A 19,292-nucleotide genomic window follows, 5' to 3' on the forward strand; every position below is an offset into this window, starting at 1 on the left:
AGTAAGCAGTTGCATTGATATGTTGGTGTGTGCCGTAATACTATATGATAAATATGGCCAGGTTTAAAGGGGTTAGCTACTGATATGGTCTTATACTTTCCTTGGTAAAGTTTGCTAACAGGGTCACCAATATAACACTTACACTTACCTAGTTAACGATTGCCATTCGCTTCAGGTTCCCGTGCCCTGCAGGCCTTTGGCTGTTTGAGGGAGGGTGTGCAGTCATTATTGTCTGCCGCCCCTCCGTGATAATCGCTTCCATATCAGTGGAAATCCCAGGAAGTCCTGAGTCCTGCTACCCAGGGGTCAAGTGACCTATGGCTCCCAGCAGCGAGAGCCAAAGTTTATCAGGGTGATAATTCAAGTGACTATTAGGGTCTTACTTAGCTTTTAACAGGGTAAAAGAAACTTAAAGGACATCTACAACCAGGATGAAGGACTGTATGCAAATGAGCCTGAGGGGCTCTGGGCTCCATATGTGCTAATGGAGCTGGAGACCCTCAGGCTCAATTGCATAAAGTATTTCATCCTAGTGGTAGATGTCCTTTATTATATGCTGAACTAGAAGCATGTGTGTCCTTAACCCTTGATAAATAAAGTGCAGGGTACTATACAAACCTGTAATTTGCACTAGAACACTTTCTAAAGTAAACATTGATAAATTTGCCTTCAACCATAGAACATCAGATTTTGCAACAAGTTCAATGAGGCCAACAAAATAAGCTCTAATAAGAGGAACACAACTTCCAGCAATGACATTGTTTATTCAGACACAACCACTGATGAAAGGATTTGAACATTTTATTAAGTTTCAGTGTGTTAGAAGTGTACATAATACCTAGTTTATAGAGTTCTATTTGACAGGTCAGATTAAAAACAAGCCAAACGGTGGGGGGTTTGTTAGCATATTTTCAGGGTTTGACAAGGCTGACTAGTTTGCCAAACACTTGGGGGGTTTTTTTTAACTTAAATTTTCAACTAGAGAGCAGATACAATCAAAAGCAAGAAATAATCATTTGGTTGTCCCCTCCAGTATAGACACACAACAATGAAAAGCACACAATGCTTTCCTTCTGTGGTCCGAAGCATGATTACAATTGTAAGCTTAACATTGAAGTCTGTTGGGATGGAAACAGATCTAGCAGCCTTGGGCTCTGTAATGACAATGTTATTATCGGTATCCAGGTCCTGGTTGGGTGTACCCCTGACCAAATGGAGGACGGTTACGAGCATATGGGTTAGGCCCACTTGGAGGAGGAGTTACAGTACTGCCAGGTGGAGGGGTATATCCAGGCCTAGGCTGATAGCTCCCTGGTTGGCTTGGTGCCATTCCAGGCTGAGAAGCAGGAGGGACATTGTAGTTGGCAGGCTGGGATGCTTGTGTAGTGTAGGTTTGTGGCGGGTACGTCCCGGACGGGTACTGTTGAGGGGCCTGAGCTGGGAGTTGCTGTGGCTGGCCTTGAAAGCCAGGGGTTTGAACCGGAGCACCTTGCTGACTGTAACCTGGGAACTGCTGACCTGCTTGGGCTGTGGGTTGGTTATAACCTGGAACATATAAAAGACACACATTTAATACTACTCAGCGAGTTTATTCTCAGCACAACATAAATTGTATTCCTTTGCTCTCAAAAGGCACATAAAGTCTATTGGTATGGAGTCCCCTTAAAATTATTAAATGTCTTACCGGGATACTGCATGCCATACTGCTGCTGAGGCTGGGCTGGAGGCTGCGGCTGACCTTGAGCCGCTGGATACCCAGGCTGTTGTGGATACTGCTGGTAGATTTGTCCTAGAGAAGGAAATATATTTTAGCCTAGAATATCATTCGTGGAAATAATTAGGTTTCTGCACAACAGAATCAACCTCTGAGATGAAGCATCATGCAGTTTCAACAATTTCATAAAAATTCAAAATGCACAGTTTTAGCTTTCTAGGGGAAAAAAAAAAACATCAAATAAGGAAGATGAAAAGTTGAATCTATTTAGCTGGGAGCATCTGGAATGAAATTAAGAATTCTCTTTTGTAATATGAATTAACTAATGTGTGAGATAAGGGTCAAAATGTGCTAAAACCCATAGGCTAAAATGTGGACACTGCACTGAAAAGGTTCAAAGTTAATGGTATTTTACCCAAATAAATAAAGGCTGGGAACAAGAATCAGTCACATAAGCGCTATTCAGAAAGAAGGAAACAGAAACCAGAGACAAGTTGTAATCCTGTCTCTACTGACCCCAAAGTGTTATCTGTAAAGTTAATGAGCATGAGTAGAGCATTATGAGGGGAAAAGGAGCGATTTAAAAGGGGGAGCAACAGCAATAAAAATTGTGACCATTTGCTTCAGGACCTCAAACGCTGAACCTTTTTATTCAACAAATTGCTGAGCTCATGAATGCATATAGCAGTCCCAACATCTCAAAAGGACAGACAACTAAAGCTGCAATGCCCTGAACTGTACACTCCATGTCCTTACTCTTTGATAATCAGAAGGAGTCTCTCCAGAGAAATGTAGACATGTGTATTCCCGTTACTAAGGCCCTATACAAGCAGAACAACATAGATTTCCCAGGAACAGTTCTCTACAGGGATTTGCAGGTTATCAGTTCCATCCTGGCTGAAAAGTTCTGGCTTAATGAATGACAACACCAAGATTCATGCAAATATACCCCGTGAATTACTGTGCGAGGCCCCACAGGATAAAGAACTTGGCTGCCCTGTGCTATTAAAGGAGCAGATCTGCTGTGAGCTACAAGTGTGCCATGTCAGATCTAGTGGTGTCTGCACACATTCATTAGGAGGAAAGAAAAACAAAAGTCACAGGCTTTTGTGAATACTTTCCTGTTTCTATTTGTAAAATGTTTTTATTTTTTTAAGAGAACCTGTCAGATACATCTGGCCCCCCAGACCAAAGGTCCTACCTTATTTACTGTAATAAAAAAGCACATGTTATACATATAGGCTAACCTTCAATCTGACCTGGCTGTTGAGCTCCTGGGTATGGCCCCTGCTGTTGTTGTTGTTGTTGCTGGACTCCCGGTGGATGAGCTGAGGAGGAAGAGGCAATACTATCTGGTGTACTGGAACGTTCCTCTACAGGAGCACTGGGTGGACCTAAGGACAACACAAAAAAGCACACTTTTGTGACAATTTTCATACTGTGCTGAAAATTTGTGTTCCAGAATATGATGATATGTTAGACATAAGCAGTGAAACAAAACACTGCAAAATAAAAGTTGTAAACTAACCAAAAGCAGTTGTGTAATGTATTAAAGACTATAATGTACAATATTTAGATACATGACTTTCTGTTATGACCTAAAACCCACCAGTAACTTGGTCCTCTGTCAGTCCAAAAGCCGACATGACATTTTTGTTAATTTCTTCTGGGTTCTTCAATGGGTCAAAAGCAGACATGCTGGCAGCCATGACGTGGGTAGATTGCTTGACAGAAGAGTCAGGGGCAGGAGGTTTCTCCTCACGACCATCTACAGTTTCTGTTTCATTAGAGCAACGGAAAAGTCTAAGCATCGGGTCAAAATTGTGTAATTTGACAGCTAGGACACAGAACCTGTAATACCTGAGTCCGGTATGCTGCTTGGGATTCCAGGTTCTACTGGTGGCTCTAAACAGTCCAACAGACGGTTAACCTTGTTACGTAATTCTATCAACTCCCGCCGAAGATACTTCACCTGACTGGACTCCAGAGGTCGAGGCTGTCCATTAACTGAGGGAGAGAGAAGATACTTAATACACAGTATACACAGAGGAGATCATGTGGTGGCCATCAGGACAGTATAAGCACAATGTGTAGCATTACAACTATGATTATGAATGATATTACATTCAGGACCATTGTCTTCTGTATTTCCATGTGCCCTTTGCAATGTAAACCTTTTTATTTTTAGAAATGTACAGAATGAAGAAGCGGACAACAAGATGTTATTTCCAAAAGACTTTAGACTCTGGGGTGAGAAAGGGTTTCCCAGAAAAGGCATCTGGATGATATAATTAGATAACTTGATGCCAAGAAAGAACAATTGTGATATGTAGAAGGAGTACTGAGGCAATGAGAAAAAAATGTGCAACAAAAAAAATAAAACCCACAACATGCGAGCAACATAAAATGTGTTTGTGAGAAAGGGCTCTCATATCCACATCATTAAAGTGATCATGGATGTCATGGGGAGAGGAGATGGGTGTCTGCCAAGTCACTATGGCCCCTGGTCTGAAAGAGTCAGAGTATGTAAATACTACATAGCCAGACACTATTAGGAGAGTGTGGCTCTTACACATCTCTGGCGCTCCCAAGGTCATAAAATGGAGCGGCAGAATACCTTGTCCACCTGCCGTTCCATCATTCAGACATCAAGATCTTCTCCTGGTTGTCTGCTTTCAATATATAGCTTTTAGGGGGCGCCTTTTCTTTTTAATCCGTTTTCTTTTTTTCTTTTTATTAAATTTCTAGCTGAAAAGCAGCTATTTAGTTTTAGTGGTTTTATGATGATTTATTCATGTGAACATATGACTATGCGGTATCTCGTAACTCATTTTCACCTATTACATTTAGGAGATGTGAAAGTAAATGTTTTCTGTTTGGAGCACATTTTTGCGATCAAAGTTTATTAATAAAATTTTATTTTATGAAGCAAAATTGCATGAAGTCGCTTGTGTCTATAAACTCACTGCAATTTTAAAAATGGACAGGTGTTAGCTTTTCAGAAAATATATAGTTTGTTGGGGTTTAGGTTTAGTTTAATTCTTTTAAATGCAGTTTCAGTTTTATGCGAGTTCATCGCATCACACTCGCAAGTGTGGAACGGGCCTAAATGTTACAAAAATCACCTGGTGCATGGATGGGCAGCATCACCCAGAGCTGCTTCTTTTAAATGGATAGTTCCAGGATTAGGGAGATTAGGGAGACTGCTGCATTCCACATAGTTCCTAGTAGTATGCTCTAACATTTTAAGATGGAAATACCCTTCTAAATATTTTACCTTTTTTCTCACTGTTAGGCTCAATTAGGCAACAGTTAATACAGTTCGTATGACTCAAGCCCGTCCGGCAGACGGTAGGTCCCCGCTTTATATTTAAGTATAATGCAAGGACTCCCCTTCAGGCACATGATCCTGTACAGGAGGCCTAAAGCACAGAAAAGGACTCAAAGAGCAACTGGAAATAATTGTCATCCAGTCCTACATGAGGGATTGAAAAGAAAATCCACATTGAAAATTTTCCAGTCCTGCAGTAGATTACATTCCAGCAAGAGGCCACAATACATAGAGGTCCTCCACCATCCGGCTCAAATTCATCATAACGTGAACCTTCTACCATCTACTGGCAGATCTCTGAATGGCAGATATTCCCAACACAGAGGAGCAGTAAAAACATTATGCACTTAAAAGTGATGGGTGAAGAGAGTAGGCTTGTTAAACATGCATATAGACAGTGAAGTCATGGTCACATTATTATTTGCAGTAGCCCAGGACATGGCAGGAACAGGGAAATATAGAATAATTAGCAGCTACCTTTTAAACAAGTTTTGTCGCATTTTTCCAAAATGGCTGGTGGTAAAAACCATTAAAAAAAAAAAAAAAAGGGGCACTTAAAGGGGTAGTCCTCCCAAGGATAAGCACTTAAAGGACTTTTACCACCAGGATCAAGCACACTTACTTGCTGGTTTGTGCCTCCTCTTGTTTTAGCTTCTTATGCCCTGTTTTTTTTTTTTTTACCAAAACAGGCTTTTAAAATTATGCAAAAATGAGCCTGACGAGCTCCAGGCTGGATGAAGCCTGGCGTCCCTCTGGGTCATTTGCATAATTTCTAAAGCTTTTTTTTTCTTAAAAACAAGGACACAGGAAGCTTTAAGAGGAGCAGTTCCTGCCAAAGGGGACACACACTAGCATGCAAGCGTGATTGGCTTACAATCCTTCATCCTGCTCCTATAGATGTCCTTAAAATATGGGACTGTAACCAGACACACCCAGAAAACAAAATTTTGCCAGCAGAAACTCCAACTGCATATGTCACTACAGGAGGCACTGCTCATAAATGCCTTTTTTCTTGGTGGTGAACCAATAGCACGCATGCACACCATCGTTGCTGCCAGGTCTGTTCTATCTGTTGGTGGTCTGTTCCAGCCAGGCTACAAGATGCTGCTGCATGCCAAAAGCCGGGCATGGAGGCTTTGCCACCATATGCTGCAGTCCTTTGAAGATCAGTTTCCCAGTGCAGGCTGCAGCTGACCCGCTCTGCAATCACTTCCTGCCCGCCTCTTTGGAGTTTCCTCCTCCTTCCCACTGAGCATCAGCCCGGGAAAACAGAGGAAATTAAGCAGAGCCAGCCGTGAGTGTAAAGCAGGAAAATGCCGATGTGCCGACTGCCTGATGAAGATAAGGGGATGCAGTGGGAAGGTGCACCTGTGGCTTCTGTCAAGACCCATGTGTATTTTGCCAAGTACATTTACAATGCATATTAAAGTTAAATTCAAACACATAATGTGAACATAGCCTTACAATGCATTCAGTTCACATAATCTGCTGTCCACAGGATACGTTTTTATGAGAAAAAAAAGGAGTTCTGAAAACGTATCAGTCAGCAGATATCATGACCTGAACGTTATCTAAACTGTGTGGCAGGTGGTCATGGCGAAAACGTGGTCTGTTTCATATATAAAAGCAAGAAGCTGGGGCCTTAACTTTAGGGAGTATGGAACGGGGCACTTAAAGGAAACCTACCACTTGAAGTGGCAGGTTTCCGATGGCAATACCGGGCACCAGCTCAGGGTGAGCTGGTGCCGGAGCTTATTTTAGTTAGTGTTTTAAACCGCGGTATCGCGGTTTAAAACACTTTTTAAACTTTATAGCCGGCGCAGGCAGGTACGCGCTCGGCGCTTACCGTGCGCGCGGCTACATAGGAAGTGAATGAGAGCCGCGCGCATGGTAAGCGCCGAGCGCGTACCTGCCTGCGCCAGCTATAAAGTTTAAAAAGTGTTTTAAACCGCGATACCGCGGTTTAAAACACTAACTAAAATAAGCTCCGGCACCAGCTCACCCTGAGCTGGTGCCCGGTATTGCCATCGGAAACCTGCCACTTCAAGTGGTAGGTTTCCTTTAATTCAATAAGAGACAAGGAAGGGGCAGTAAATATTAGAGAGGGCAAGGCAAGGAGGTGAGCAATAACTCTAAAAACAGACAAGAAGAGGAGCAGTAGACTCAACAGAGAGAAGGAAAGGGGCAGAAACATTAAAGAGGGCATAAAAAATAGAAGGAAAAAGAGGGGGACTAATCCTAAGAGGGGACACAAACTGGTGTAGCAGTATCATTGAAGTCCTTTACATGACAAGGTTATGACTAATATTCATCACTGAATGTCAGTAAAATCAATTACAGTAGGATGCCCTTATGTTCGTGTAATGGAGGTGGTCATCATCATGTGGCAGTATTATTTGCATTGTAGGTAATATAGTGCGTTTCTGCACTAAGTACAGCTGGTGCTGTAACGCACTATATTACCTACAATGCAGAAACTATACAGAGTAGTAAGTGACACAAATAAACCATACTTCTGCATAATTCGAAGAGACACAAACCAAGGAGAAAATGTAAGGTTACTCAAAAAGAATAATATGCAGGATATAAACATGGCAATAAGCCAGCACATACCAAATAGAGTCAGCTTCAATATTCTACTGCACTGTATGGCGAATGATAAATCAGAACTGTCAAAAATTGTAATAAGGTCTCCATCTGTGGGGAAAAAAATTACACAACAAATATTAATTGACATTGAGAAATAAGATTTACAGATTTACAAGGCGACCTAAGCAAAATGGGGAAATGTGAAAACTTTTATAGTGTCGTCCATGTACAACCCTCACACAACAGCAATATCCCCTGCAATGATGGACAGTCTATCAAAGACGAGAAAAGATGAAACCCCTTGATAAAACGTGTACAGTATAAACCATGCACATCCTGCTAGCTCCACCTTGTGGAAATATTTGTTAGTTTACACTTCCACGCTGTCTGATGATGTGGCACAGTGAAATGTATTTGCTCACATTATTTAATAGAGCATTAGGACTATTCCAGGCATAAGACACCAAGAAACGGTACAGCAACTAAATCCTAAAGGTAAATAACGGGTAGATATTTAGAGCCAGGATTACAGGAATGGAGACTCCGTGCCCAGTATGAGCCAAGTTAGCCACAGGCCCGGTTATAAACACTGTCAAAAACCTCCATAGGAGAAAAATAGCTAGGCTTTAGTAGCAATTTCCATACAGAAAGTCTGCCAAGGGCCACGGTCGGCCTGCAGGGAAGACATTTCTGTCACGGGGGTCTTTCAATTTAGACACCAACAATGGAGTGGATAACAAGTTTGACAGACATCTGAAGTGTATGCAGAGCTTAAGGTACAACGGAAAGATTTTTCACTTGTTCTTAAAGTCTCTATTTTGTCATCTGATGTATTATGGGTTTTAAACATCAGACTGAAGCTGTAGGAAAGGGGCGTTCCCATACCAGCAAATAATTTATTGGTTTGTATGATGAAAAGCTAATACAATTTTCCAATACACTTTCCTCATGGTTTCCTGGATCTCTGCTTGCTGTCCTTCTATATAAACTTTTAGAAGTGGACAGGAATCTGTCCATGGTCACACAGGTGCACTGTTATCACGCAGAATATTCAGAGCTGTTTGATATAACAACCCGTGTGACATCACCTGGCTATGGTCAGCTTTCTATCCACTAGAAGCAAACACGGAAGCTGTCTATAGAAATAGACAGCAAGCAGAGATCGAGGAAACTATGTGGAATTAATGTAGAAAATATATTGAAAAATGTTATAACTTTTCATCACAGGAACAATAATATTTATTTGCTGAAACATCCCTTTTATGATATGGAAATCTAAACAGGCAAGGACCAGATGACCCAGCCATTTTTGGTCTTTGCATTTTAGTTTTTCACTCCCACCGTCAAAAATCCATAACTCTTATTTTTCCATGAAAGGAGCTGTATGAAGGCTTGTTTTATGCACAACAAATTGCACTTCACAGTGACAGTATTTAATATTTCATGCAATGTATTGGGAAGGGGGGGGGGAATGGGAAAAAAAAATTGTGCCGTTTCCTTGTGGGCTTTGGATTTGACAGCTTTCACTGAACGCCATATAACATGACATGTCTACTTTGGGAAGGTACGATCACGGGGATACCAAATTCAAATAGAGGGTTAAATAATGTTTTCATACATTTACAAAAATTTAAACCTCCTACACAAAAAAAAAAAAAAAAAATTCTGGCATTAATGACTTTCATACTTCAGTGTATGGAGCTGTGTGGGTGTAATTTTTGTGACTCCATGACATTTTCAACGCTAACATTTTAAGACCAAGGCCTTTTGAACTCTTTATATAGAAATTATTTTTATATTTTTCATTTTCGAATTTAGGCGCCATTTTCCACTACGGGGTTAAACACTGGGAATAACAGTTAATATATTTTGATATATTAGACATTTTGGGACACGGCGATACCCAACACGTTTAAGAGTTTTACTGTTTATTTATATTTCTACCAATTCTAGGGAAAGGGGGGAGAATTTGAATTTTTGGGGCGTTTTATTTTTTACCATTTTTGTGTCTTTGTGTGACGTCACGGAGAGTGACGATCCAAGCCAAAATGGCGGCGGCCATGCTTTGCTGGCAGTGATCGGTGCATTAACACCCACAATTCGATTGAGGGTGTTACCAGTACGCATTAGCTAACATGAAGCTCTCCTCTACACAGCCCGCTAGCCAAAAGTGATGCAGCTCAGGATCCCGATGGAAAGTCAGGTGACCAATGACAAAGGGTCAGTGCCAGCCAGTAATTCAGTATAGACGTCTGTGTAAGAGATGAGCGGACCCAACGTTCAAGGCTGGCTTTGGTTGCTTGATCTGAACATATTACCGGATTGGCAGCCAGACAGCCAAGGCGGCAAATAGATGCCCCAAACAACTAGCCATCACTATGATTGGGCAGGCAGTCGAACCTGAACATTATATATGGTCCGTTGGCCTTTTATTGGAGACCACTGGTAAAGAGCAATATTTGTTCTTTTCTTTAATATAATGCATTGCGTCCTTTGGCAAGGGCAAGACACAACACAAATGTCTAACGTGCAAGGGTCTAAACACTTGAACATTAGATACAGAGTATACCAGGGCGTAAGAAGTGGATGTAGGGTCATTGCCTTGGGAGATACAGAAAGAGTAAAGAAAAATTACCATGCACTGCACAAAGGTCTGTAACACTTCTCAAGACATGCAGAATAAAGTTGTTTAATTGTACCTTCATCTTTATATTTGATGGTAACTTCATCATTAGTCAGGAGTTTCCCTCTGAACACCCTCTGCATCATCAAGACCAGTTCATCATAAGTGATATCCTCATTGTGAATGGGAATCCGTCGGATATCTTCCCCAAGCTGAGCTTTAATGATCAGCTTGCCACTTAGGTCCAGCTGTCCGTTCATGGTGGACTCCGTGATGACTGAGGCAGCTTGATGGGAAACAAAAGAAGGAATAATATGAATATGAGGCTAACAGTCATATCTCTAATGAACAAACTTGTGATTTCTCTAGTCCTGTATTTCCGTGACGTATGACTGTATATACAGGCAGTCCCCGGGTTACGTACAAGATAGGGTCCGGAGGTTTGTTCTTAAGTTGAATTTGTATGTAAGTCGAAACTGTATATTTTATAATTGTAGATCCAGACAAAAAAAAAATTTTTGGCCCCAGTGACAATTGGAGTTTAAACATTTTTTGCTGTCATGGGACCAAGGATTATCTATAAAGCTTCATTACAGACACCTTACAGCTGATTATTGCAATCTGGAACTATAGTAAAGCATTCAGAAAGCTTCACCAGAGGTCAGAGGGATCTGTCTGTAACTATGGGTTGTCTGTAAGTCGGGTGTCCTTAAGTAGGGGACCGCCTGTATGTGACAATTTTCATCCGTTTGTGCATATATGTCACCACATCCCTACAGTATCCGTAAAATACGGTGGTCGGCAAATGATGGATGGCTGACATATTGCACCTCCCACTGGTTCTGGATATTGCATGTATATACGGCAGTATACGGAGTATAACCCTACGCAGCACGTATGCAACCCATATTTTATACGTTCCCAAAGACTTTTATGGGACAAACTGAGCAGAAAAATATGAGAAAACAGGACATGCTCTATATTTCTATATGGCTGGCTTACAGTATGGTGGGCAATACGGCCATGTAAATGTATGGCCGTATTGCCCATTAAAATAAATGGGGCCGTTAATGTCTTTATACACAGACATACATACAGCCATTTTCATACTTTCGTGTGAATGCAGCCTAAAGCAAACCTTTAATGACCAAAATTTTTTGTCAATTAATGGACAAAGTGGTTAAAGTGTCATAACTTTAGTTGGTGAGTGACATTAGAAATCTCTGCAGCGTTTTTTTTGACAGCAGTTAAAAATTTGCAATTGTTAAACGATTTATCTTTCCTTAAAAGGATCAAGTGGGATAAATAAAAAATAAACAACAGGCGTAGATGCACATGAAAACTCAGGTACCTTTACCCCTGGTGCAGAATTCAACCATGGCAGTAGCCTATCGCAAGAAAGGAAAAAACTCCCAAACAGACACAATTTAACTGGTTTCTGTTGCTGGTTGTATGTCTATGAAATGACAGCAGAGTTTATTCTGCATCCACTATGAACAACATTTTAAGGGGAATCTGTCAGCAGTTACCCTACAAACCTGCAGCATTGGGTAGCAGCACTTGGTACCCATACCTTTGTGTATGTTATTAGTAGCAGCAGGGCTATGAACATTTCCAGTATTATAGTTGTACTTGGAGCACTGGTGTGTGAGATCTCTAATGAACAAAGTGCAGCCCCTCCCCTAACTGCTTGTGTATTCACACGTTCAGTTTTTCAGATGTAGTTTTTGAAATCCAAACCAGGAGTGGAGTGAAAAAAAGAGGAGGAACAGCTTTCCCCTCAACAAATTTTCACCAATTTTAAACCACACCTGTTTTTTTGCTTCAAAAACGGTGTCTGAAAAACTGCACCCTATGGGAGCTTTCACACAAAGTGCTGCCTCACGGTTTTTGATGCATTTTTGATGCATTACAAAGGCTTCAGTCTTGATCACATGCTAAGGTTACACTGCGTTTTTGCAGATGCAGTGGTAACCTTAGCATGTGATCAAGGCTGAAGCCTGTGGAATGAGGCAAAAACGCAACGCATCTTGTCAATGAGCCCGGAGGCTGCAGTCGCACATGGCGTTTAACCCATGCATTTCAAAATGCATTACAACAGCTGAAGAGAGATTTGCCTAATTAAATCACTGTTAACATTTGCATTTACAAAGGCAAGCATTTACACAACTAACACATTAACATTGTCTTAACACACACTTTTGTAAATGCAAATGTTAACTATTTAATGAAATCGCTAAATTTATAAACAGTGATTTAATTAGGCAAATCTCTCTTCAGTGGATGCATGCGTTAAACACCACGTGTGACTGCACCCCAATACAGCAGTAACTGAAAGCAGAGGGTCGGGGCTATATGGCGTAAGATGTCACACAGTGTAACAGATTGCTCCAAGTCCAACTACCACCATAGAATGTAAATTCACCTTTTACAGTTCTACTGCTACAAACCATGCATACATGTATGTTTACACAGATCTCCGTGGCTACCACATCATTTCTACAGCTTTGTGTGGTTAAAACTGATGACAGACTGCTACAAAGGAAAAGGACTAAATTTCACAGCATCTTCCCACTGCAACATTTCTCTGCTGAATTTCAATACAGAAAGTCTGCTGCGTCTAACAAATTGATCTCACCCACACCATTGCAGGATTTCTTTGGAAATGCACATGTGGTTTTTATAAAACACACAGAAAATATATTTGGTTCACTTTCACTGCTGCACATTTCCAGCAGAAGCAATGCAGATATTTTTGGTGTAAGGCCAGCCAGTAGAAATGACTTTTCTTTTTTAACTGCCTCTAGCTCAAGTGAACAGCATAAGAACAATGCAGTCAGCCTCTCCCATAAGAACTGATAAGAGAATAGATTGAATCCAAATTCACTACAAACATAGATAAGAGAAACTAGACTTTCCTTCTGAAGATCTTTGTTATTTCAATTATATACAGATAGTAGGAGGTGGTTTGGCACACCTGGTTCCAGAGCCGTCAGACGACATTGGCTTGTAAGGTAATGTACATGGCTACACACAGTAATCATTGTATATCCAATATCAACAAGAAGTACTAAAGTTAGTGATGTGCTCATATACATACAACCCATCACCATATCATTTATCAAGCATCTACACTGAAGAGGGCAGACCTCCGATTCTTATCTGGTTACGAAACTCTACAGTACTTTTCATTTCTATTTGGAGGATCAATCCTCATTGTGTACACGAGCCTTAGGCTGGTGCCACACGTGGCGTTTTGTCTGCGTTTGCAAACGCGTGCTTCCCAGCAAAACACAAATGTAAAACGCAAAGCATTTAGAAGTTTGTGTGCTTTTAACACCCTCGCGACCGTTAACTTGTTAAGTGCCATGGTCGAACCCAACCCCAGCACCTAATTTACTGTTACATGGGCGCCGCCAACTTGGATGGCCGTTGGCCACGTCATCGGTGGGCAGCGATCAGTTGGCATGGCAGCCTACAGTCTCATTGAGACTCGTAGGCTTGCCATGTGCAATGCTCTCTAATAGCCAGGAGAGGGCAGGCTATTAGAAATCATAGTATAATGGCTGTATACTGCAATACAGAAGTATTGCAGTATATAGTATTAGCAATCAGACCCTGCAAGGTTAAATTGCCATGGAGGATCTAAAATAATGGTAAGAGAAATTTAAAAAATAGTAAAAAAAAAATAGTAAAAAAAAAAAGTTAAAAAGTTTAAATCACCCCCTTTTCCCTAGATCAGATATAAAAGCAAATAAACAGTAAGAATCATAAACATGTTTGGTATCATCGCGTCCCAAAATGTCCGATCATACAAAATATATTAGCAATTTTCCCCGGCATTTAACCCCGTAACGGAAAATGGCGCCCAAAGTCTAAAATGCCACTTTTTTGCCATTTTGAAAAAAATTATAGCATTAAAAACGTCATCAAAAGATGCAAACAATGACATCACCCACAGCTCCGTACAGTGTAAAGTATGAAAAAGTTATTAGTGCCAGAGCATGGCAAAATGAAGAATTTTTTTTGTACAGGTTTTAATTTTTTTTTTAATGTATTAAAACATAAAACCTATACAAATTTGGTATCCACGTGATCGTACCAAACCAAAGAATAAAGTAGACATGTCATTTGGGGCACTCAGTGAAATCTGTAAAATCCAAGCCCACAAGAATATGGCGCAAATGAGTTTTTTCATAACTTTCACTGCATTAAGAATTTTTTTTCTGCTTCACAGTACACAGCATGGAATGATAAATACCATCACTATGAAGTGCAATTTGTTATGCAGAAAACAAGCCATCACACAGCTCTTTACATGGAAAAAAAAAAAAAAAAAAAAAAGTTACAGATTTTTAAAGGTGGGGAGCGAAAAATGAAAATGCAAAAACTAAAAAGGGCCACGTCCCTAAGGGGTTAAAAAACACAACGGAAAAGCAAAAACGCAACAGAGAGTATTGCAAACAAATGCATTTAAATGGAACAACTGTTTTTCCAAATGCGTCTAAAATGCAACAAAAAATTTGACTCAACGTATCGTGTGAATTCACCCTCAGGGAGCAAACCCCAGGAAAGAGACTGTCCTCTCAGAAGCCCCTCACCCCCCCCCCCCCCCCCACCCTAAGTTCAGTTCTCAAACAATTCATTCAAAGATTGCAACTTACACATAGAACAGGCAAGAGCTTTTTTGGGGGGTCCCTCTAGTAGTCCTAAAAGGAAGTTTCCCACATACTCCATTCTCATGATAAGTGGAGGTCTAAGCAGTTGGCTTGGTAATAGTGCCAGTGATAAGGCACTTCTCAGTTTTCCAACGTACAGGACTACTTATACAAAATCAGTCCTTAGTACACAGGTTAAAGTCAATCAGTAATTGATATGTAAATGGACTGGTTTGTCCACCTCCCTGTGTCTAAAAAGTATGAATCTTTACCACAACGCAAGAGATAAGCTTCACTCTAAATGAAAGTAGTGCCCCAGGCTCCTGCCATACAAATACTGACCATATAGACACAGGTCACAATGCACCGACTATTTAATGCTGATCACTGGAGAGCTTTCCTCTCTGGGTATGAAACCAGACATTGTAATGTGAAGCATTAAGCATTTTGTATTGAGGAGACAATACATACAACCTGAATTTTTAAGGCTACATTCACACTAACGTATGGAGGACGTATATACGGAAGCCGCATATACAGCCGATATACGTCCTCCATACACATCAATGGGCGCACAGCGCCCTACGGGAGCGGTATGGTGCAGCACACCGTGTGCACCACACGTGTGGCACCGTACCACTCCGTACCCGGAAAAAGATAGGACCTGTCCTATCTTTTGCCGTAATACGGCGCCGTGCCCCATTACTTCCTGCTGCGCTCACCTCCTCCTCCTCTCCCCGTGCACTGCCGTTGCCCGCTGCGGTACGGTAGGGCAACGGCATTGTGAATGTAGCCTTAGTCTGAGAAAACTGTTTTACAAGAAATTTGTTATCTGCTGAGGATTTTTTGTGGTCAAAAAATAATTCTACAGAGTTCAGCTAGTCAGTAAAATTCAGTGAATTCTACCTCTGTCTTGGAAAGGCTGCAGCATGTCCTGATTCTTGGTGGAGTGACAATATAGGTGGCTCATCTGTTCCAAGAAGAGGCAGTGCTGGAACAAGCAAGTGACATCACTGCTGGGCACTGAATGTAGAGAGCAATGACTGGACATTGCTCATGTATTTATCAAGTGTTTGCACCAGTATTGTGTCACAGCTGCACTATGTCCGCCACTCCACAAAATTCTGCACATAAAGGGGCATTCCAGTGCAGAGTCAGACCGAGCACCACATTTATTACAGCAACTCGACAGAATTGTGTCACAAGCTCCTTGTTAAAAGGGCACCAAAAAAAGGAAAAAAAAAAAGCTGGTGCACAAATCCAGAGCAGTGCGCGCCAGATTCACCATGACCGGGCACCAGTTTAGATTAATCAGGTGCACTCTTCTCATTACACTCCACAGGCTAACTGTACAGATTGCACTACTTTTGAAAAATGTGGCCCAGTGTCACCTTTATGGCTGAATTAATGTGACAATGACATGACTGACATTAGGAGTAGCTGTAACCGGTCATGTGTCAGCTGCATGTAGTGATGTGTATCATATTCCATTGTATCTGTATTGGTGCTGACTCCACTAGGAGACTTATTATCCGCTTCATTTATTTACAGATTCCAACAACATCAAAAGGTTTGTCACTACAATTAATGACAGATTCTTTTTCACCGTTTCTGTTTGATTGCACACAGTTGGCAGCAGGGCTGGAATCTTAATATATGGAGGTCTGAAAACTATTAAATAGCGAGGATCAGCATAAATGAGGTCTATATTTTGCTTCTGGAGGTCTGGTGAGTAGAAATTTTTTGGGCTGGTCAAATGTACTGTGAGACAAATATCACAGGTAGTGAAGTTTTCTGTTTACAAATGCAGGGGCATTTGTTCACCATTCGAAAAAAGGAAACCATGACACAGATCTCTCCCTTGAGAGACCACTTCAACGTATCATGGGGTTAATTGGGTTTTTTACGGAAAGGAAGAAGAAATGTCTATGGCACTATTCAGTCCATGGACTTTCAACAAGACGGAGACTCTGGGCACTTCCTGTGGCACAAAAGTTGAACTTTCAGTAAGAGGTGGATTATCACCTGTAGGTAATTTGGTGCCGTTGATCACCCTCTCTTCTAGTGGGCCTCCAGAGACAATCATATAGTGTTCCCATAGGACAAGTCTGGCGTCATACCACCAAAAGACATTGATATGCAGTGGAGCTAGACCGCCATGATATACATTCTGGCAGATCACTGGCAGAGCGTGCACGTTTCTAGAAAAAGTCAGACTGCGCCTCTCACGCAATGCCTATGGGGAGATAACTGCCAGAGGCTGCAGGCCTCGTGTAATACAATGAGCGCCGTGACTGCACTTGTAGGTCACAGGTTGTCCACCACCTTGTCACAGGGAAAGTGAGGGTGGTCTTACGTAACGGGCGTAATATCCTAGTACCTCATCTGCCACACCCCGGGTCCCCTCGCTTCATGCCTGCAGGCACACACTTACCTAGCGCGGCTGCTTGCGCCCCTCAGGTAGAAGAAACAGCGCCCAGTAGGACGGACAACCCGGCCGGCGAGTAAAAGGGTGAGGACAATGACTGAACACTAGCACAGCTCCTGCCCTCCGTCCGCTGTCTGTCTGGCGGCGTCACCCTTCCGGCACAGCCAATCAGATTCCAGGATTGTCCAACAGGTGACCGACCCAACACGCATTCTGTACGTGGCACAGACGCCGGCACGCTGCACAGGCGCAGTACAGGACGCGGACATTTCTTTTTCACTAAACTTTATGTAAACTAAATAATTTCACACAAAATATCTTTCCTTTCTGCCTCATGGCCAATGGAAAATAAGAGAGAGCTGAGTGAAGACTACAGCTGAGTGGGAATGCAGGTGTTCGAGTCAGCAGTAGACAGAATAAAGCTTTACATTTTCACATTTTTCTTGTTTTATGAGGGCCACAGTGTCGGATGACAAATGCCCAATTCACACTATCATTCAAACCTCCATTAATAAAAGTTAATAACGGAGGTTTAACATATCAATTAAAAATCCAATTGACAGGTAAAGAACGGAGATTTGAACTGTAGAATCAACTTAGCCTAAATCTAGGTGGTGGTCAGTTAAAATTCTGAAAAGCTTTGTAAATGTGTACATATAAATAAAGATTGTCAGGGCCCATCAGTTTTGGAAACCTAAGCAGACAATTTTAGAATAGATCTTCTCCACAAAATACAGTGCCTTGCAAAAGTATTTGACCCACTTGAACTTTTCTAAATTTTGCCACATTTCAGGCTTCAAACATAAAGATACACAATTGTAATTTTTGGTGAAGAATCAACAACAAGTGGGACACAATTGTGAAGTTAACGTTTTTTATTGGATATTTTAAACTTTTTGTAAAACATAATAAACTGAAAAGTGGGGTGTGAAATATTGTTCGGCCCTCCTTTGGGGAGAGACAATGAAGGGGTAGATGCAATGCTCTCTAATGGCAGTTTATGAAAATATATTTAGTTTAGGGGGGTTATTTTGCATGACGGGTTCTCTTTAAGTTAATACTTTGTACTGCCACCTTTTGCTGCAATTACAGATGCAAGTTGCTTGGGGTGTCAGGTCTCTATCAGTTTTTCATATCAAGAGACTGAAATTCTTGCCCATTCTACCTTGGAAAACATCTCAAGCTCAATAAGGTTGCATGAAAAGTGTTTGACCAGTAGTATTCAGCTCTTTCCACAGATTCTCAATAGGATTCAGGTCTGGACCTGGACTTGGCCATTCTAATACCTGGATACGTTTATTTGTGAACCTTCCATTGTCGATTTTGCTTTATGTTTGGGATCGTTGTCTTGTTGGAAGATAAATCTCTGTCTTTTGACTCTAACAGGTTTTCTTTCACAGCGGTCCTATATTTGGCTCCATCCTCCCATCAATTTTAACCATCTTCCCAAATTCCCAAACCATGATGCCGCCACCACCATGTGTTACAGTGGAGATGATGTGTTCAGGGTCATGAGCTGTGTTGCTTTTACGCCAAACACATCATTTTTCATTGTGGCCAAACAGTTAAATTTTGGTTTCATCTGACTGGAGCACCTTTTTCCACATGTTTGGTGGCTTGTGGCAAACTTTAAACAAGACTTTTTATGAATATCTTTGAGAAATGGCTTTCTTATTGCCACTCTTCCATAAAGGTCTGATTTGTGCGGTTTGATCAGGGGCCTCTTGGCTGCATCTCTGATCAGTTCTCTCTTTGTTTGAGATGAAAATTTAGAGAGAAGGCCGGGTCTTGGTAGATTTACGGTGGTCTGATACTCCTTCCATTTTAATATGATCGCTTGCACAGTGCTCCTTTGGATGCTAAAAGTTTTTGAAATTTTTTAGTCTCCAAATCCGACTTTAGGGCGAGGTCACACAGTGCATTTTACAATGTGTTAACAAAACGCAACA

At 41.4% G+C, this 19,292-nt stretch overlaps 1 protein-coding gene across 2 annotated transcripts; it reads right to left on the reverse strand.

Annotated features, from left to right (window-relative positions):
* Nucleotides 1-783: 783 nt before the first annotated feature.
* Nucleotides 784-17,578, reverse strand: TFG (trafficking from ER to golgi regulator). Of its 2 annotated transcripts, none has more exons than XM_072136045.1 (8): nt 17,350-17,578; nt 10,334-10,543; nt 7,659-7,742; nt 3,575-3,721; nt 3,324-3,491; nt 2,974-3,108; nt 1,685-1,789; nt 784-1,545 (listed from the first exon to the last, which is right to left on the reverse strand). In XM_072136045.1, exons 2-8 carry the CDS (start codon nt 10,515-10,517, stop codon nt 1,172-1,174), a joined length of 1,197 nt encoding a protein of 398 aa, XP_071992146.1. In that variant the 5' UTR covers nt 10,518-10,543; nt 17,350-17,578; the 3' UTR covers nt 784-1,171. The 2 variants fall into 2 exon arrangements, with proteins under 2 accessions (XP_071992146.1, XP_071992144.1); XM_072136043.1 differs by having other exon boundaries at nt 2,962-3,108.
* Between the last annotated feature and the right edge of the window lie 1,714 nt (nt 17,579-19,292).

The sequence above is a fragment of the Engystomops pustulosus genome, chromosome 2 (genome assembly GCF_040894005.1).
Source record: "Engystomops pustulosus chromosome 2, aEngPut4.maternal, whole genome shotgun sequence".
Taxonomy (NCBI): Eukaryota; Metazoa; Chordata; class Amphibia; order Anura; family Leptodactylidae; genus Engystomops; species Engystomops pustulosus.

Coding starts and splice junctions, on each gene's coding strand:
- TFG (XM_072136043.1), bottom strand. CDS start 10,517: ATGAACGGACAGCTGGACCTAAGTGGCAAGCTGATCATTAAAGCTCAG. Junction 3,722..7,658: donor ATTGAAGCTGACTCTATTTG/GTATGTGCTGGC, acceptor TCTCTCCCTCAG/TTAATGGACAGCCTCGACCT. Junction 1,546..1,684: donor GTATGGCATGCAGTATCCCG/GTAAGACATTTA, acceptor TATATGTTCCAG/GTTATAACCAACCCACAGCC.